At 36.9% G+C, this 14,941-nt stretch overlaps 1 protein-coding gene across 1 annotated transcript; it reads left to right on the top strand.

Moving 5' to 3' along the window:
• The first annotated feature begins 929 nt into the window (after positions 1-929).
• LOC130943646 (uncharacterized) lies at positions 930-12,719 on the top strand. The gene is made up of 22 exons (XM_057871616.1): positions 930-2,062; positions 2,637-2,752; positions 3,141-3,349; positions 4,358-4,477; positions 4,706-4,834; positions 4,912-5,037; positions 6,212-6,267; positions 6,368-6,467; positions 6,554-6,671; positions 6,773-6,982; positions 7,092-7,425; positions 7,588-7,681; positions 8,563-8,671; positions 8,791-9,062; positions 9,151-9,278; positions 9,414-9,648; positions 10,167-10,355; positions 10,463-10,752; positions 10,913-11,123; positions 11,222-11,464; positions 11,792-11,883; positions 11,978-12,719. The coding sequence occupies exons 1-22, from the start codon at positions 1,212-1,214 to the stop codon at positions 12,123-12,125; spliced, it is 4,380 nt and encodes a 1,459-aa protein (XP_057727599.1). The 5' UTR covers positions 930-1,211; the 3' UTR covers positions 12,126-12,719.
• The last annotated feature ends 2,222 nt before the right edge of the window (positions 12,720-14,941 follow it).

Genomic DNA, 14,941 nt, shown 5'->3' on the forward strand with positions numbered 1-14,941 from the left:
AGTATATATTTTTTATATTATATAATATTTTTTCTAATATCTTATTGTACAATGTGTAATTAGCCATTTGATTCGAAATGTGAGTAATTCGAATCAATTTGATTCGAACTACCCTAGGCCATGTGCTCCAAGTAATTCGAGTTAATATAACTCGAACTATGCATGCAAAATTCGATACAACTTGTTTCGAACTATGTTCGAATATTGCTTGGAAGTAATTCGATGTGATTCAATTCGAATTACGTGTAAATATAATTCGAATTTTATTGATTCGAATGATATAAAAGTCATATTTGGTGGAATAGTGTATCAGAATTCATTTTGGCTGAATTGCGTAAATTGTATCCTCCCATGGCTTAATAACGTTTTTTACCCCTGAATCTATATCTATATCTATAATTTATATAACCAAGTCACTTTCCAAGGTCATAATGGTCATCGCATCGCCAATCTGATTCGCCACCTGAATCTGACGGCGGAGGCTGCTCGCCAACACGCTCCCTCGCATCTCGGTTACGTGCAAAGGGCCAGCGCGTGATTTCACGCAGACAGTAACCTACCCCTTCTGTCGTTATTCACTTTCCCGTTACACGTGGTTTCGTCCGTTAATTATTTTCTATTAACTTGAGCTGTGCCCCTGACGCTCTCTGGCAGCAGCGTGAGATTCGGTAAGACACGGAAATATTCGCTACACCTCACTTCTCCATGCTTTCCTAGATCCTCATAATCCAAGCCACCCAATCACAGGAAAATTAGTCAGATTACAGAATCAAAAGGGAAAGAGGGCAAGAAAAAGAGTCGAACACCAGGATTCACATGAACCTCACCGCACTTTAACATTTCAACTTTCTTCTTTCTCACGAGAAATTATTATTTAATCAAATTAATAATTCATTAATAAAATAAATAAAGCTCCTCTGCACCATCGTGGTTCTTTCTCTGAGTAAACAAATTCCCATTGCGATCTTTCTCTCCCCGTGCGTCTCTTCAGTGAGAGATTTCTAGGGTTTTCACTGAGATTCAGATTTCGCGCGCTCGCAGAAAACTAGGGTTTTCGATTTTCTTCCCCTCATTTTGTACAATTTACCTTCTTGGTGAAAACGAAAGGTCATTGCATTGGTTCTTGAATCCCAAGATTTTCGACAATAACCGAAATCGCGCGAAAAAATCTCAGCTCATTCCCTCAATGTAATGACTTCTGTCGTCAGCGAATGGCTCAATTTCGTTTCCGGCGGCTCCGTACTCTTGCCATACTCGTCCTCGCCTTCGCCGGTGCCGCCGTTTTCGGCGATGGAGAGCAACGGACGGCCCCGACGATCGACAATAACGACATAGAGCAGGTGACTGATCTAGATTGGAGCAGGTTGTTCCACCATGACTACTCGCCGCCGTCTCCTCCACCTCCACCACCACGCCCGCCGTCGGTTTCTTGTGAGGACGATCTTGGCGGGGTAGGTTCGCTAGACACGACGTGCCAGATAACGAACGACTTGAACCTCACCCGCGACGTGTACATAGCAGGGAAGGGAAATTTCAACATCCTCCCCGGTGTGAGGTTCCATTGTGAGATTTATGGGTGCGTTATAACCGTCAATGTCACCGGGAACTTCACCTTAGGCGCCAACTCCTCGATTGTGACTGGAGCCTTCGAGCTCGAATCGGAGAACGCCGAATTTGGTAACGGTTCGGTGGTGGATACGACGGGGATGGCGGGGAACCCGCCACCGCAGACTAGCGGGACGCCAGCAGGGGAGGATGGAGGCGGCGGGGGCCACGGTGGGAGGGGCGCGAGCTGCTTGACGGACACGTCGAAGCTGCCAGAGGATGTTTGGGGAGGGGATGCGTATGCTTGGGATACGCTTCAGAACCCTGAAAGCTTTGGGAGCAAAGGTGGGTCTACGAGCCTCAAGGTAGACTATGGTGGGTTAGGTGGTGGGATTGTGAAATTGATGGTTCATCAGGTTCTTGAGATGAATGCTAGGGTTTTAGCTGATGGTGCAAATGGAGGTAACAAAGGTGGAGGCGGCTCTGGTGGCAGCATCTACATCAAGGCTTACAGAATGTAAATAATTTATTCGTTTATTTTGCGTCTGTGTTTGTGTGTGTTTCTTGATTGACATAAGAATATTCTTGTTGATTTTGAGCTATTTCAGTTGTCATATATCTCGTGGTTCTCTTGTTGGACGATTTTGATATTCATCTTGGAATCTTCATTATTGCTGTTTTCACTGTTGTTTTCATTTTTTAAGGTATATGTATATTATAAAACAAATAACAAAAAGCAAAGAATCTGTATTTTGATTTCATTTTTAAGTATGGCTACGTAAATCGACACGCATTTAAAGAACAAAGAATCATTTGTCATTTTGTGAAGTTAAGACGCATATTATCCCTAGATTTGAAGTTTGTTTTTGCCTTCTAATCTGTTTATGACAATATCTACACACAAAATAGCATGCTGAGCCTGGAACACACTGTCTCTTGCTTATCGGATTCCATGGTCTTTTCCCATATTGATATGCGATAAGTCAAAGACATGTATTGCAACTAGTGGAATGTTTCCCTAGTGGAATGTTTCTACATGAAAATTGCTTGTATGCTTTTTCATTGATCTCTTTAATTGTTTTAAAGAGCAGGACTGGTGGTGGGATGATAAGTGCTTGTGGTGGTGATGGTTATGCTGGTGGTGGTGGTGGCAGAGTTTCAGTTGATGTTTTCAGCAGGCACGATGAGCCCAAAATTTATGTACATGGTGAGGATTTCATGATTTCATTATATTTAGTTCTTTATGAATATACCTGGCAGAAGAGCTTCTCTGCAGATTAAGTACTCATTTTATGCTATGCGCTTAATATATAGTGTGACATGACCCTTTTTTCCTTTTTTTTTTTGCACCTGGCAGAGGAGGAGGGAGTTTTCTCCCACTTTGCCAGTGAAATTTTAGTTGCACTCTAGAATTAACTTGCACTTTAGTTATAAACACCTAGGATTTGGGAATTACTCTCATTCTACTCTGGAGTTTTCTTTAACCAGCATCCTATTTTTATGGACAATCCTGGAAGGTTGGGCAAGAGATCTTTAACTTGTTGCATGAAAATTGATTGCTTTCTCTTAACTTCCAATTGATTTTGCTATTTCAGGTGGTAGTAGCGTGGGCTGTGCTGAAAATGCAGGTGCTGCTGGAACTCTTTATGATGCAGTTCCTCGAAGCCTCATTGTTGATAACTTTAACATGACAACTGATACGGAGACACTTCTCTTGGACTTTCCTAATCAACCTCTTTGGACCAATGTTTATGTTAGAAATAAGGCTAGGGCCACGGTTCCTTTGCTCTGGAGTCGTGTACAGGTTTGTCAAATTCAGCTCAACACCCATTTCTCTCTGGAGTGTGTTTTTATATCCCTGTGATAATTTGATTGATGTATATTTCTTTACACTGCAAGCTGTCTATGCCTTTCTTAATCTTAAAACCATATATTTGTGTTTTCTCTTATTCTTGATATATAAGAGATTGAGTATTTTTTCAAGAGCTTTGTTGGTATTCATGATCTAATGTTCTCGCCGTTTTGCCAGTGTATTTTTACGATGCAAGGAGAAGGGTTGTGTCCTTGTGGGGGGAAAGGGGGGAGGTTGTTAGGTTTGCATAGAGATTAGAAATATGAAAGCTCATATGACCGTCACTTTAGTATTCTGTTAATATTATTGGTTTGTTTCTTCTTAGTGGATGGCTTTTTTATTTATTGTTTTTTTCTTTTTTATTCTGTCTCTGTATTCCCTTATCTTTTTCTGGTGAATTCTTTTGTCTAAAAGAGAGAAAGTGAGAACCTTCTGCTCTTCTTTTAGGCTTTGCTTCTTTAATTGGTCGTAACCTAACTCGTTGGGTCATGGGGTTTCATCCGATGGCTTTGGTAGAAGTTAAGTTTCATGTCCACATACAATCTATGCTACAATATGATGTACTCTGCTATAGAGCAAAGCTCTCCTACTTCTAAGGAGGTTGGAGATTTCTAAGTGTGACCACTTTATCTGGGATAAATTCAACTGTTAGTGTGATATGGTTTGAAAGTTCATAGCCTTTTTATCAGGATGTCTTTAAATCCATGTTGAGGTTTTCAAGGCTTTGTTACTGTGATATCTGCTTCCATGTTTGTTTTTTGTCCTCTTTCAAGGTTTTTTAGAGGAGTTCTTGTCTTCATCTCTCTTTGCAATTCTGTTCTGGCATGTTAATTCTTTACTTCCATGCAAAAGAGTAAGATATATTGTGATACCTGTCTGTTTTTCATCTGGTTTGGAGAAAAAAAAATATCTGCCATGTAAGGAAATTAGTTCAACTGTGTTTTCACATTCATTATATAGGTGCAAGGACAGATAAGTATCTTGCAGGGTGGGGTGTTGAGCTTTGGGCTGCGACATTATGCTTCTTCAGAGTTTGAGTTACTGGCTGAAGAACTGTTGATGAGTGATTCTGAGTTGAAGGTAGTTGGAATATCTGTCAGAATTTGTTTACTAGATCTTGTTTGTTGAATCTTCAGTCATTCTCAATCCACTAACTGTTGTATCTTCGGAGTGTGAACTGAATGTTGACTCATACACTTCTTTATTTTCGTCACCTATTTTATCCAGAATTACTAGATATAAATGAGCATATCTGAAATGAGCTGACATTAATTTATGCCTTATATTCACTTATTTTGTGTGGCAAAGGTATATGGGGCTCTCCGTATGTCAGTAAAAATGTTCTTGATGTGGAACTCAAAGTTGCTCATAGATGCCGGGGAGGGAACTGCTGTGGCAACTTCTTTGCTTGAAGCTAGTAATTTGATTGTTCTCAGGGTATTTAACAACTCTCAGTTTAAAATGTTATTGCATGTGTGTGGTCTATCATTTAACTCATCTGGTTTTATTGACAGGAGTCTTCTGTTATACATTCTAATGCAAACCTTGGAGTTCATGGACAAGGTCTATTAAATTTGTCAGGGCCAGGGGATTGGATTGAAGCTCAGCGCTTGGTTTTATCCCTATTTTACAGTATTCATGTGAGATTTTATTTTTATACTGATCATTTTCTGTTTTTGCCATTTGATTCATCTAATATGATGAACTGGAATATTTCCTTTTCCAGAAATATTTTAATATTATTTCATTTTTTTCCTTCTACTTTGGGCATAGCTGCCAAGGTATTGCTTGATGGGTATCAGACTTCTTCAGCTTGTGGAAAGCAATGCTTCTTTTTTTCCCATTTCTTTTATAGTTTCATTTTTGTTTTTATTTTACTAGTTTGCTGGAGAAGATATGCTGCTTCTGATTAATAATTTGCTGCATGCTATGCCCTTGTTAAGTTTTTAGTTTTAAAATAAATCCACACAACATTTTATGTCTATACCAGTGAAATATGAATATCTTACATTTGTTATTTTATTGTAATCATCGAATGCAAATTGTTCTTCCTGGATAATAGTTTAGTAAAAGATTGTAGTTGCAGTGAAGTTCTTCAATTCTCCGAATAGAATCCTTGTATTCAATCTATGATATATATAGGTCCATAATTCAATGGATACATCTGAAAACCGTTATTTGGCTCCATTCTTATATCCAATGCTATATGATCCATGTAGCCGACCTCACATAGTGGAATAAAGTTTTGTTGTAGTGGTAGTAGTATTCTTATACCCAAATCTTTGCATATATAGTTCATAATGATAATAATCTCTTTACTACCTATATATATTTCTAAAATTTATTTTGAAGAAAAAGCATCTTTCTGTTTATGCCAAAATATTTATATTTAGATAATGATAATAATTTTCCTAAAATTTTTTTTTAAACTTAAATGAAGAAACTGCATCTTTTTTATTTATGCTGAAATATTTAGAAACTGTTAAGAGAAAAATTCTCTTATAGATTGCAAACTTTTGTTCCTCTCTACATTTTCATCTTATCAGGATCATAATCTTCATGTGGTGCTTATTGTTTACCTTTTAGATCAAATATACTGTCTTCCCCCTTTGGGTACCTTTCTTTTTTTGGTGTGTGTGTGTGTGTGGCTCTGTTGCAATCTGAGATGTTCTTGGTTCTCTGGACTTAGAACCATATTGTTAACTTGCTTTGTGGCAGTAGCTAATGTGATAATAGTGCATGTGTTTACACTTTGGTTAAGCAAGATTTAGTCTTAACTCCCGAACCTGAGTTTGCTTTTGGCATTTTCGGTAGGTTGGGCCTGGGTCTGTCTTGCGTGGTCCATTGGAGAATGCAACAACTGATGATGCGTATGTTTGGATATTGTTAAATATATTTGTTAATTTCTCATCTCATTCTGTACACTGATTTTTAGTTCTGCTAAATTTATGTGCTCTTATGATTTGACAGGACTCCCAAGCTTTATTGTGACAATGAAACTTGCCCTTTTGAATTACTTCATCCTCCTGAAGATTGCAATGTGAATTCATCATTGTCATTCACACTTCAGGTACTTGTGAACTATCCTGAAGTGTGGTGAATTTGGTTATCCTTATATATCTTTAGTTGAAAGTTCTTGTGTATCTTCCTTTCTAGATCTGCCGAGTTGAGGACATTCTAGTTGAAGGCCTTATTAAAGGTTCTGTTGTCCATTTCCACAGGGCAAGGACCATAACTGTGGAACCTTCAGGATTAATATCGGCCTCTGGAATGGGTATTTTTCTTTTCAAGAGGCTATTATCAGCTGTCAATTTTTAGCTGAAACTACTGTTCATTTCTATATTCATTGTGTCCCTTGAAAATTAATGTTCACAGGCTGTACTGGTGGTTTGGGCCATGGAAATGTTCTAAGCAATGGTGTTGGCAGTGGCGGTGGGCATGGTGGGAAAGGAGGGGATGCATGTTATAACGATAGTTGTATTGAAGGTGGCATTTCATATGGGAATGCAAACTTGCCCTGTGAACTTGGTAGTGGAAGTGGAAATAGCAGCTCAGCTAGTGGAACGTCTGGGGGTGGTATTGTAGGTAAGCTTATGTTTGGATCAGTTAATTAATTGGTTCATTTTAAATACTCAAAGATGTTGATTACTACAAATTTTCTTTAACTTCCAATCTTGTTATGTGTGCTGTGCAGTCATTGGATCATTAGAACATTCTTTGTCAAGTTTGTCCATTAAAGGTTCTATAAGTGCTGATGGAGAGAATTTTGAACCAGCAACCAGGAGGGAGAATCTTGCAATTTTTGATAATTTTACTGGAGGTTCTGGGGGTGGATCTGGTGGGACCATACTATTGTTTCTCCATACCCTTTCACTTGCTGAATCAGCTATTCTTTCTAGTATGGGCGGTTATAGCACAAATGGAGGCGGCGGTGGAGGTGGTGGACGAATTCACTTTCATTGGTCTGACATTCCCACTGGAGATCTTTATCAGCCTATTGCTAGTGTAAAAGGAGACATTCATACTGGGTATGTTGCTTAGATTCTACTCTGTGTGCGTTCTGTAAGTTTGCTTCTGAATTTCCTTAATATTTATGGCTGCAAGTAAATGGCAGTTCTGAGTTTTTTCTTTTACATTCATATGTTATAATGGTAATTTCAAAAGGTTATCCTTTTATATGATTATAATAGGGGAGGACAAGGTAAAGGACAGGGTGGCTCGGGAGAAAATGGGACAATAACCGGAAGGGATTGCCCCAAAGGGCTCTATGGGACATTTTGTGAGGTATATTTTCTTAACAGTTCCCACAATTTAATTGTAATTCCACATGTATATGTGGTCTTGCTTGATCATGAGTTTCCATGGATGTATGATCTTGTATGTTTCTTGGTGCTGTGGTTTACATCTGTGACTATTATATACTATGGTGCATTATTTTTGTCATATACTATGCCTGCAGTCATATTTAGGTGCTGCATTATTTTTGTCAACCTCAATATGATGCTGGTTGCGGGCAGTATGATTTGTAAGTTACATTTCTGAAAGATGATATACTGGTATATCTACGTGTGGGTTTTTTTAATACTTATTGGGATGTTAATATGTCAAGTTGTAGAGTAGAAAAGAATTTCTAATGGATGAAATATCTGTCAAAGATAATTCAGTGGTGCTTGTGGTTGCCATAACTGCATAATTTTTTTTGTAATAACCTTAATATGGTGATATACTATAATGATAAATCGGGCCTTTCTTGAAGTGATATGATATTAGTGGACGGAGTTGCAGTAAATTTTTATCCAACTCCTTTTAGACCAAATAGAAGAAATGAGTTTGATGGAACCTGGGCCTTCTTTTCTGCAATGTCAAAGTTGTGAGCTTTTTGTCCATCATGCCTTGCATAAGTTCATTTGATGTGGCTGCTGCCCGTTGTTTTCTCTACCTTTCCTCAATGGCAGTGAGCTGCTTGACTGCATCCTACCTTGCCCTCAGTTCCTTGGCTGCCAATGCTTTTGACAATGTTGGATTGGAGGAAGCTTAGTCAAATTAATTGGAACTTTGATTTGTTTACCCCACTTCAATTCTAGGAGCATTCCATCTTCTGTGACTAATTGTTGGTTCCACTTCTAAATAATCTACTAAGGTTTATATTTTTTGCTTGCCTACAGGAATGTCCAGCTGGCACTTACAAGAATGTTACTGGATCTGATAAATCTCTCTGTCGCCAGTGTCCAGTTAATGAGCTTCCTCATCGTGCATCATATATTACGGTTCGAGGTAGACTAGACAACATAAAGGATTTTGACTGAATTAGCACAGCACACTATTCTGTTTTATTTTGAAGAATTATATTGAAAGTTAAAATGCACAAATTTTCATATTGTCCAATTGTACAGGTGGGAATGCTGAAACTCCTTGCCCGTACAGATGTATTTCAGACAGATATCACATGCCAAACTGTTATACTGCTCTCGAAGAGTTAATCTACACATTTGGTGGTCCATGGTTGTTTGGTCTTTTTCTTACTTGTCTACTGATCCTGTTAGCACTGGTGCTTAGTGTTGCTAGAATGAAATTTGTTGGGGTTGATGAATTGCCTGGCCCAGCACCTACCCAACATGGTTCACAAATAGATCATTCTTTCCCTTTCCTGGAGTCACTAAATGAGGTATTCATCAAGCATGGTTCTTGTTTCCTTGTTATATTTATGAATTAAGATGCTTATGTCTTTCTCTCATTTGTTCTGCAATGCCTAGGTCTTGGAAACAAACAGAGTTGAGGAGTCCCAAAGTCATGTTTATAGAATGTACTTTATGGGGCCTAATACTTTCAGTGAGCCTTGGCATCTGCCACATTCACCTCCTGAACAGATACAGGATATTGTGTAAGGAGAAATCTTCTCTGTTTGATCATTGTAGATTCGCTGGTTGGAATTTAAGAATCTAGCTAATTTATTTTTTTTAGGAATATGTTTTGTCATGATATTAAAACGGATATCTTTCAACAATTGTTATGACAGTTTTGAAGGTGCATTCAATACTTTCGTGGATGAGATTAATGCTTTAGCAACATACCAGTGGTGGGAGGGTGCAATCTATAGCATTCTTGCTGTTCTTGCATATCCTCTTGCATGGTCATGGCAACAATGGCGTAGGAGATTGATGTTGCAACGTTTGCGTGAGTTTGTTCGATCAGAGTACGATCATGCTTGCCTTCGTTCATGTCGTTCTCGAGCTCTCTATGAAGGGATCAAGGTTTGACTTGTTTATATGTATATTGAACCGGTGAACAATTAAGTATTTGGTGGTATTTTTTACTTGCTGATGATTGTGTTGGTTAAATTGCATTTTTGAATCCTTTTGTATTGTGCATTCTATTATCAACAATAAATGTTAACTGTATCAGTATGGATAAATGGTCATCAGATGATCTAATGGTTTATTTTCATTTAATTGCCATCCCCTGATAGGTGTGTTTTATAGTTAAACCAACAATGATCTTGTCATACGAGATGCCTTCTAGTTCATTGCATTGTTGTTGATTGCTTTTTATTTTGTCTTTCTTTGCCCCCCTAAATGCTGAGGAATTCCAGTCAAAACCCCGGTGAACATTGATTGCTAATCTGAGATAAAAATCTCAATTGATTTAAAGTTCATTTTTTCATTGTATTTTAAATTGAAGAGCTGTTTGAAATAAAGATTTCTTAAGATATCTGTGCAACTTTTCTTTACAATTGAAATCAGAATGCCAATTGACCTGTGAAATTATAAAGGTGAATGCAACTTCTGATTTGATGCTTGCATATGTGGACTTCTTTCTTGGTGGAGATGAAAAGAGGACAGACTTGCCTCCTCGATTACATGAAAGGTTTCCAATGGCATTGATTTTTGGGGGTGATGGAACTTATATGGCTCCATTCTCTCTTAACAATGATAATATTCTTACCAGCCTTATGAGTCAGGTTTGTATAATGATTAAAATGAGTTTGACAGACAGATGCATTTTATTTGTTGCATTTTGTTCTATTTAGGGAAATAAAATTATTTGCGTTTTTCTAAAATGTTTCAGTCAGTTCAACCAACAACATGGTATCGATTAGTGGCTGGACTTAACGCGCAGTTGCGCTTAGTTCGTCGAGGACGACTAAGAGTAACATTTCGACCTGTCCTCAAATGGCTAGAGACTCATGCTAATCCTGCATTGAGTATCCATGGTATTGGTGTTGATCTTGGCTGGTTTCAGGCGACAAGTAGTGGATATTGCAACTATGGGCTTGTGGTTTATGCTCTTGAGGATGAAGGCTATCCGTCCGGTGCAGAAAATATTGATGTAGCTTCAAGAACTGAGGAAAGATCACGGTAATCCTTTTTTTTTTTACTTTGCAACATCACCTTCTTTTCATATCAGCTACAGAGAAACTAATTTTCTTTTCCTTGTTGATCTATTGAAATTTATGGTATGTTTTTTGGTATGTGATAGTTGATATTATGATTTGGTTTATGTTATTTTTGTTTCCAGGCTTCTTAATATTAAGAAGGATCGACCCCCAGTTCTTCCAAGAAGCAGAGGTCACTTAAGCCCTCGTGGAAGAACTGAGAACAATTATATGAGGCGAAAGACACACGGAGCTGCTTTAAGTGTGAACAATTTGCATATGCTTGATGAGAAGAGAGATATCTTTTATCTTCTCTCTTTTATACTTCATAATACAAAACCTGTTGGCCATCAGGTATGTTGCATTGATCATTGTGTACTTACTAGATATAATTTATTCTTATTGTTTTTTAGAGCTGACATGTTCCCCCTTTCCCTTTTGCACTGTTGCAGGATCTTGTTGGTTTAGTAATCTCAATGCTACTTCTAGGAGATTTTAGTTTAGTATTACTTACGCTGCTTCAACTGTATTCAATTTCGATGATGGATGTCTTCCTTGTTTTGTTCATATTGCCTTTTGGTATTCTCCTCCCGTTTCCTGTTGGAATTAATGCTCTCTTTAGTCATGGACCAAGACGTTCTGCAGGCCTTGCACGCCTTTATGCTCTATGGAACCTTACATCTGTCGTTAATGTTGTGAGTTCTCTCTATCAGGTTTCAGCTGATCAGTTGCAGTTATTCTTTTACCTTATGCAATGGGACAAACGAGGTTTATTCATATTTTTTGTTAGGGGAATAGGGGGTTTAAAATAGGCTGGAAATTTTCACGGATGGGTTTAATGCGTAGTAAACTTACAGAGGTCTTCTATGAACGTTCTCATTCCATTTTTTTACTCCAACTAAACATACCTTAAATAGTTGAATATATCAACAGAGAGACCCTTTCCCTTTATTTATTCATTTTGGATTTAGCATAGCCCTCTTTTCAAATCTAAGGGACTTGGCTGTTTCTTTTGTTACTAGGTCATTGCATTTCTTTGTGGATATGTTCATTACTACTCTCAATCATCTTCGGGTAAAAAACAACCCAGCACTCAGCCATGGAGTATCGGCATGTAAGTGTATTCCAAGCTTATATATAACAGTTTTTTTTGCTTGGGAAATTTGATTAGTACAACTTTTTCTCTTTTCAACTTTATGTGGATGCAGGGACGAAAATGAATGGTGGATTTTTCCAGCTGGACTGGTATTGTGTAAATTGTTCCAATCTCAACTCATCAATTGGCATGTTGCCAATCTGGAAATTCAAGACCGTTCCTTGTATAGTAACGATTTTGAGCTGTTCTGGCAGTCATGATGGTATGTTCACAGCATATATACATATATTCAACATTAACTCATTTCCTCCTTCCCCTCCTTTTCCCTTGATCTAATACATGTTTAATTTGAGTACGGCCATCTAGAATAGGTCAAAGATTGACATAGAGATGGTAGGAAAACTCAAGGTGGGGAGAAATAGCACTACAGAAAATCCAAAGTAGAGTTTTAGAGGCATTCATTACTGTAACACCTGATGTTCAATAGTTTTTGTTATAAAAAAAAAAAGAAAATATTCACCTTGAATTTTCCTACTGTGTAAATATAAAGTAAATAAGCACTCTCTAAATGTAGTTGTAGATTAGTCTTAATGCATACTTTGTCATTTTTGTTCACTTGGGAAATGCCCTCAAGTTTAGTAAAAATCAACCATGAGAATTTGGCAGTCTTGGAATATAAGATTTTTTGAACTTCAATCCTCCGGCAACCTTGCCACAAAAGAGAAGTTATTGTTTCATACTTGTTTCAGCTGTTGGTCATTTTTTTTGTAATCAAACATACTTATACTACAATTGTATTACTTAGCTTTTTTGTTTTAATTCTGAGTTGAGATCATGGTTGGTTTTCAAGGTTACGATTGATTATGCTACTGTGTATTTAATTATATTTAGACATAGCTTTAATCATGCAGATTTTAAAGCTTTCTTGGGTGGGGTTCTGGTTTACGTTTCTAGATTGATGGGGTGAGGGAGGAGCATATATGGGTCGTTGAGGGCTTGTTTCAGTTTCAAACATTTACCAAGCTTATTAGCTGTGCTTAAATGAGGGCTTCTTTTGTGTGCTGCACCTGCCCTTTCTCTAACTCTGTATCTAATCCTTGTCCAAAGTCTTTGGTAATATCTCACCCAACTTCCTAGGTTTTTCTCTCAAACTAACATATTGTCATTTAATATTATCCTTTTATTTTCGCGTAACTCCGTTTCGTCTGGTTCTTGAATGAATCCCTGCAATGAACGGCTGCGAGAGTTCTAATATTCTAATATTACGTAGTAATGTTTCTATAAATTTTATCCTCATCTGATCAGGTTAACGTAGCAGACCATTTAGAAATGGTTACGGTAGGATCAAAATGTCATACGTTATGTATCGATTTGCATGGATTGTATAGTCAACTAATAACAGCACGGTACGGTGGATGTGGCAATGTGGCATGTGAATTTGAACTGAATGCGTTATGCGTTATTAGTGTCTTAATGCATTACAAGATACCTAATTTATCATTCGCCTCCCTTCCAGACATGAAAAAAAGTAAATTAGTTTTCGATTCAAACTTTCTACTCGTAATATTTGTTAGGCACTAATAATTCTGATGAATATTCGGAAGGGAAAGAAATGTTTTATAGGTTCCACGTAACAAGTTTAAAATATATATTTCTCTTTTGATAAAATGTTCATACGTTAATTGTCAAAATTATTGGTTTAAAATCAATATTTTACGTGAAATTGAAAAAGTAAATTAGGTATATAAAAGATGTTATTATAATAAGATTTAAATTGTAAATCGTTAAATATAATAGAAATTTTGTAAATTGTGTCATTTAAAATTATAATATCAAAATATTGAGTTAAATTGAGATGCAAACTATTACGTTTCTAACAAGCCAACAGCATTGAAGATATCATCAATCAATTTAAAACCCAACAGGGCCTTACCCACCGATAAGCAAGCTGCTAATATTGAAAGAGTAACTTAGTATTCTCAAAATGGATGTGAATATCTCCATTGGTTCCCTGGCTTCCCATTCTCCACTGCATGCATGGATTTTCCATCAATATACTAAATGAATGACCAGAAGCAAACTGTCTTTTTAGATAAACATCCACGAATGAGTTTGCAAACATAGCTTGAGCCTCACTCGGCAACATGAAAAGTATAAGATCCATCCATTTTTTAATAAGGGAAGAAACTGTTTCTCTAATAACCTTATCACCAAGCTAACTTGAGTTGCTTTAATAATTAGCTCAATAATTCATTTAAGTATCGGACATTCAAATTTCGTCTTGTACATGTGACAATTCATTGGTCGACAATACCCTTAAATAGAACTCCAATCTCCAACAGATTAATCATTGGCTAACATGCTGAAAGATACTGAAAAAAAAAAAAGAAAAAAGAAAAAAAAACCTCTGCCAGAAGAGCTTGATTAAAACCACATGAATCCTGAATGGATTACAAATGAATCTCTTCCGAACCATCCCTCAAAATGTCCATTTGGAATCTAGAAGCATCCCATTAAATAATTTTGATCAGCCTGCGCCACTTAATTTAATTGGAAACTTTTTCACTGCTTTGATGGAACCTTTCTCTATTCATCGTTTGATTTTCTTCCAGACTTTCTAGAACAAAATTGGAAAATACACCTTGGATCTCCCATCAAAAGTGCAAATGTAGATGTAGGTAAAATAACCTTGTAAGTAAATGGTTAAATTAATCCTCGAATTTTTTTTTATTAAATTCGTCTTTCAAAGATTTTAAATTAGTCATTTTAATCCTTCCGTTGCTAATGGTGTCAAAATTTGATGTGACTCGTTAAGTGACATCACAATACACCTAGTAGATCTAATTGACGGCTAACTTGATAAGTTTATGAAATTAGATCAAATTAACCCCAAATCAAGAGATTTCAATGTCTCATTCTTTTCTCAATTAGATTTTGATTTGATCTAATTTTATAAACTTATCATGTTAATAGTCAATTAAAGCTCGTATGTATGTGTTGTAATTTCACTATAAGAACCACATTAACAAATTTGATATCATTAACAAAGAAAATACGAAAAAGACTAACTCGATTA

This window comes from Arachis stenosperma, chromosome 8, assembly GCF_014773155.1.
Source record: "Arachis stenosperma cultivar V10309 chromosome 8, arast.V10309.gnm1.PFL2, whole genome shotgun sequence".
Classification (NCBI taxonomy): Eukaryota; Viridiplantae; Streptophyta; class Magnoliopsida; order Fabales; family Fabaceae; genus Arachis; species Arachis stenosperma.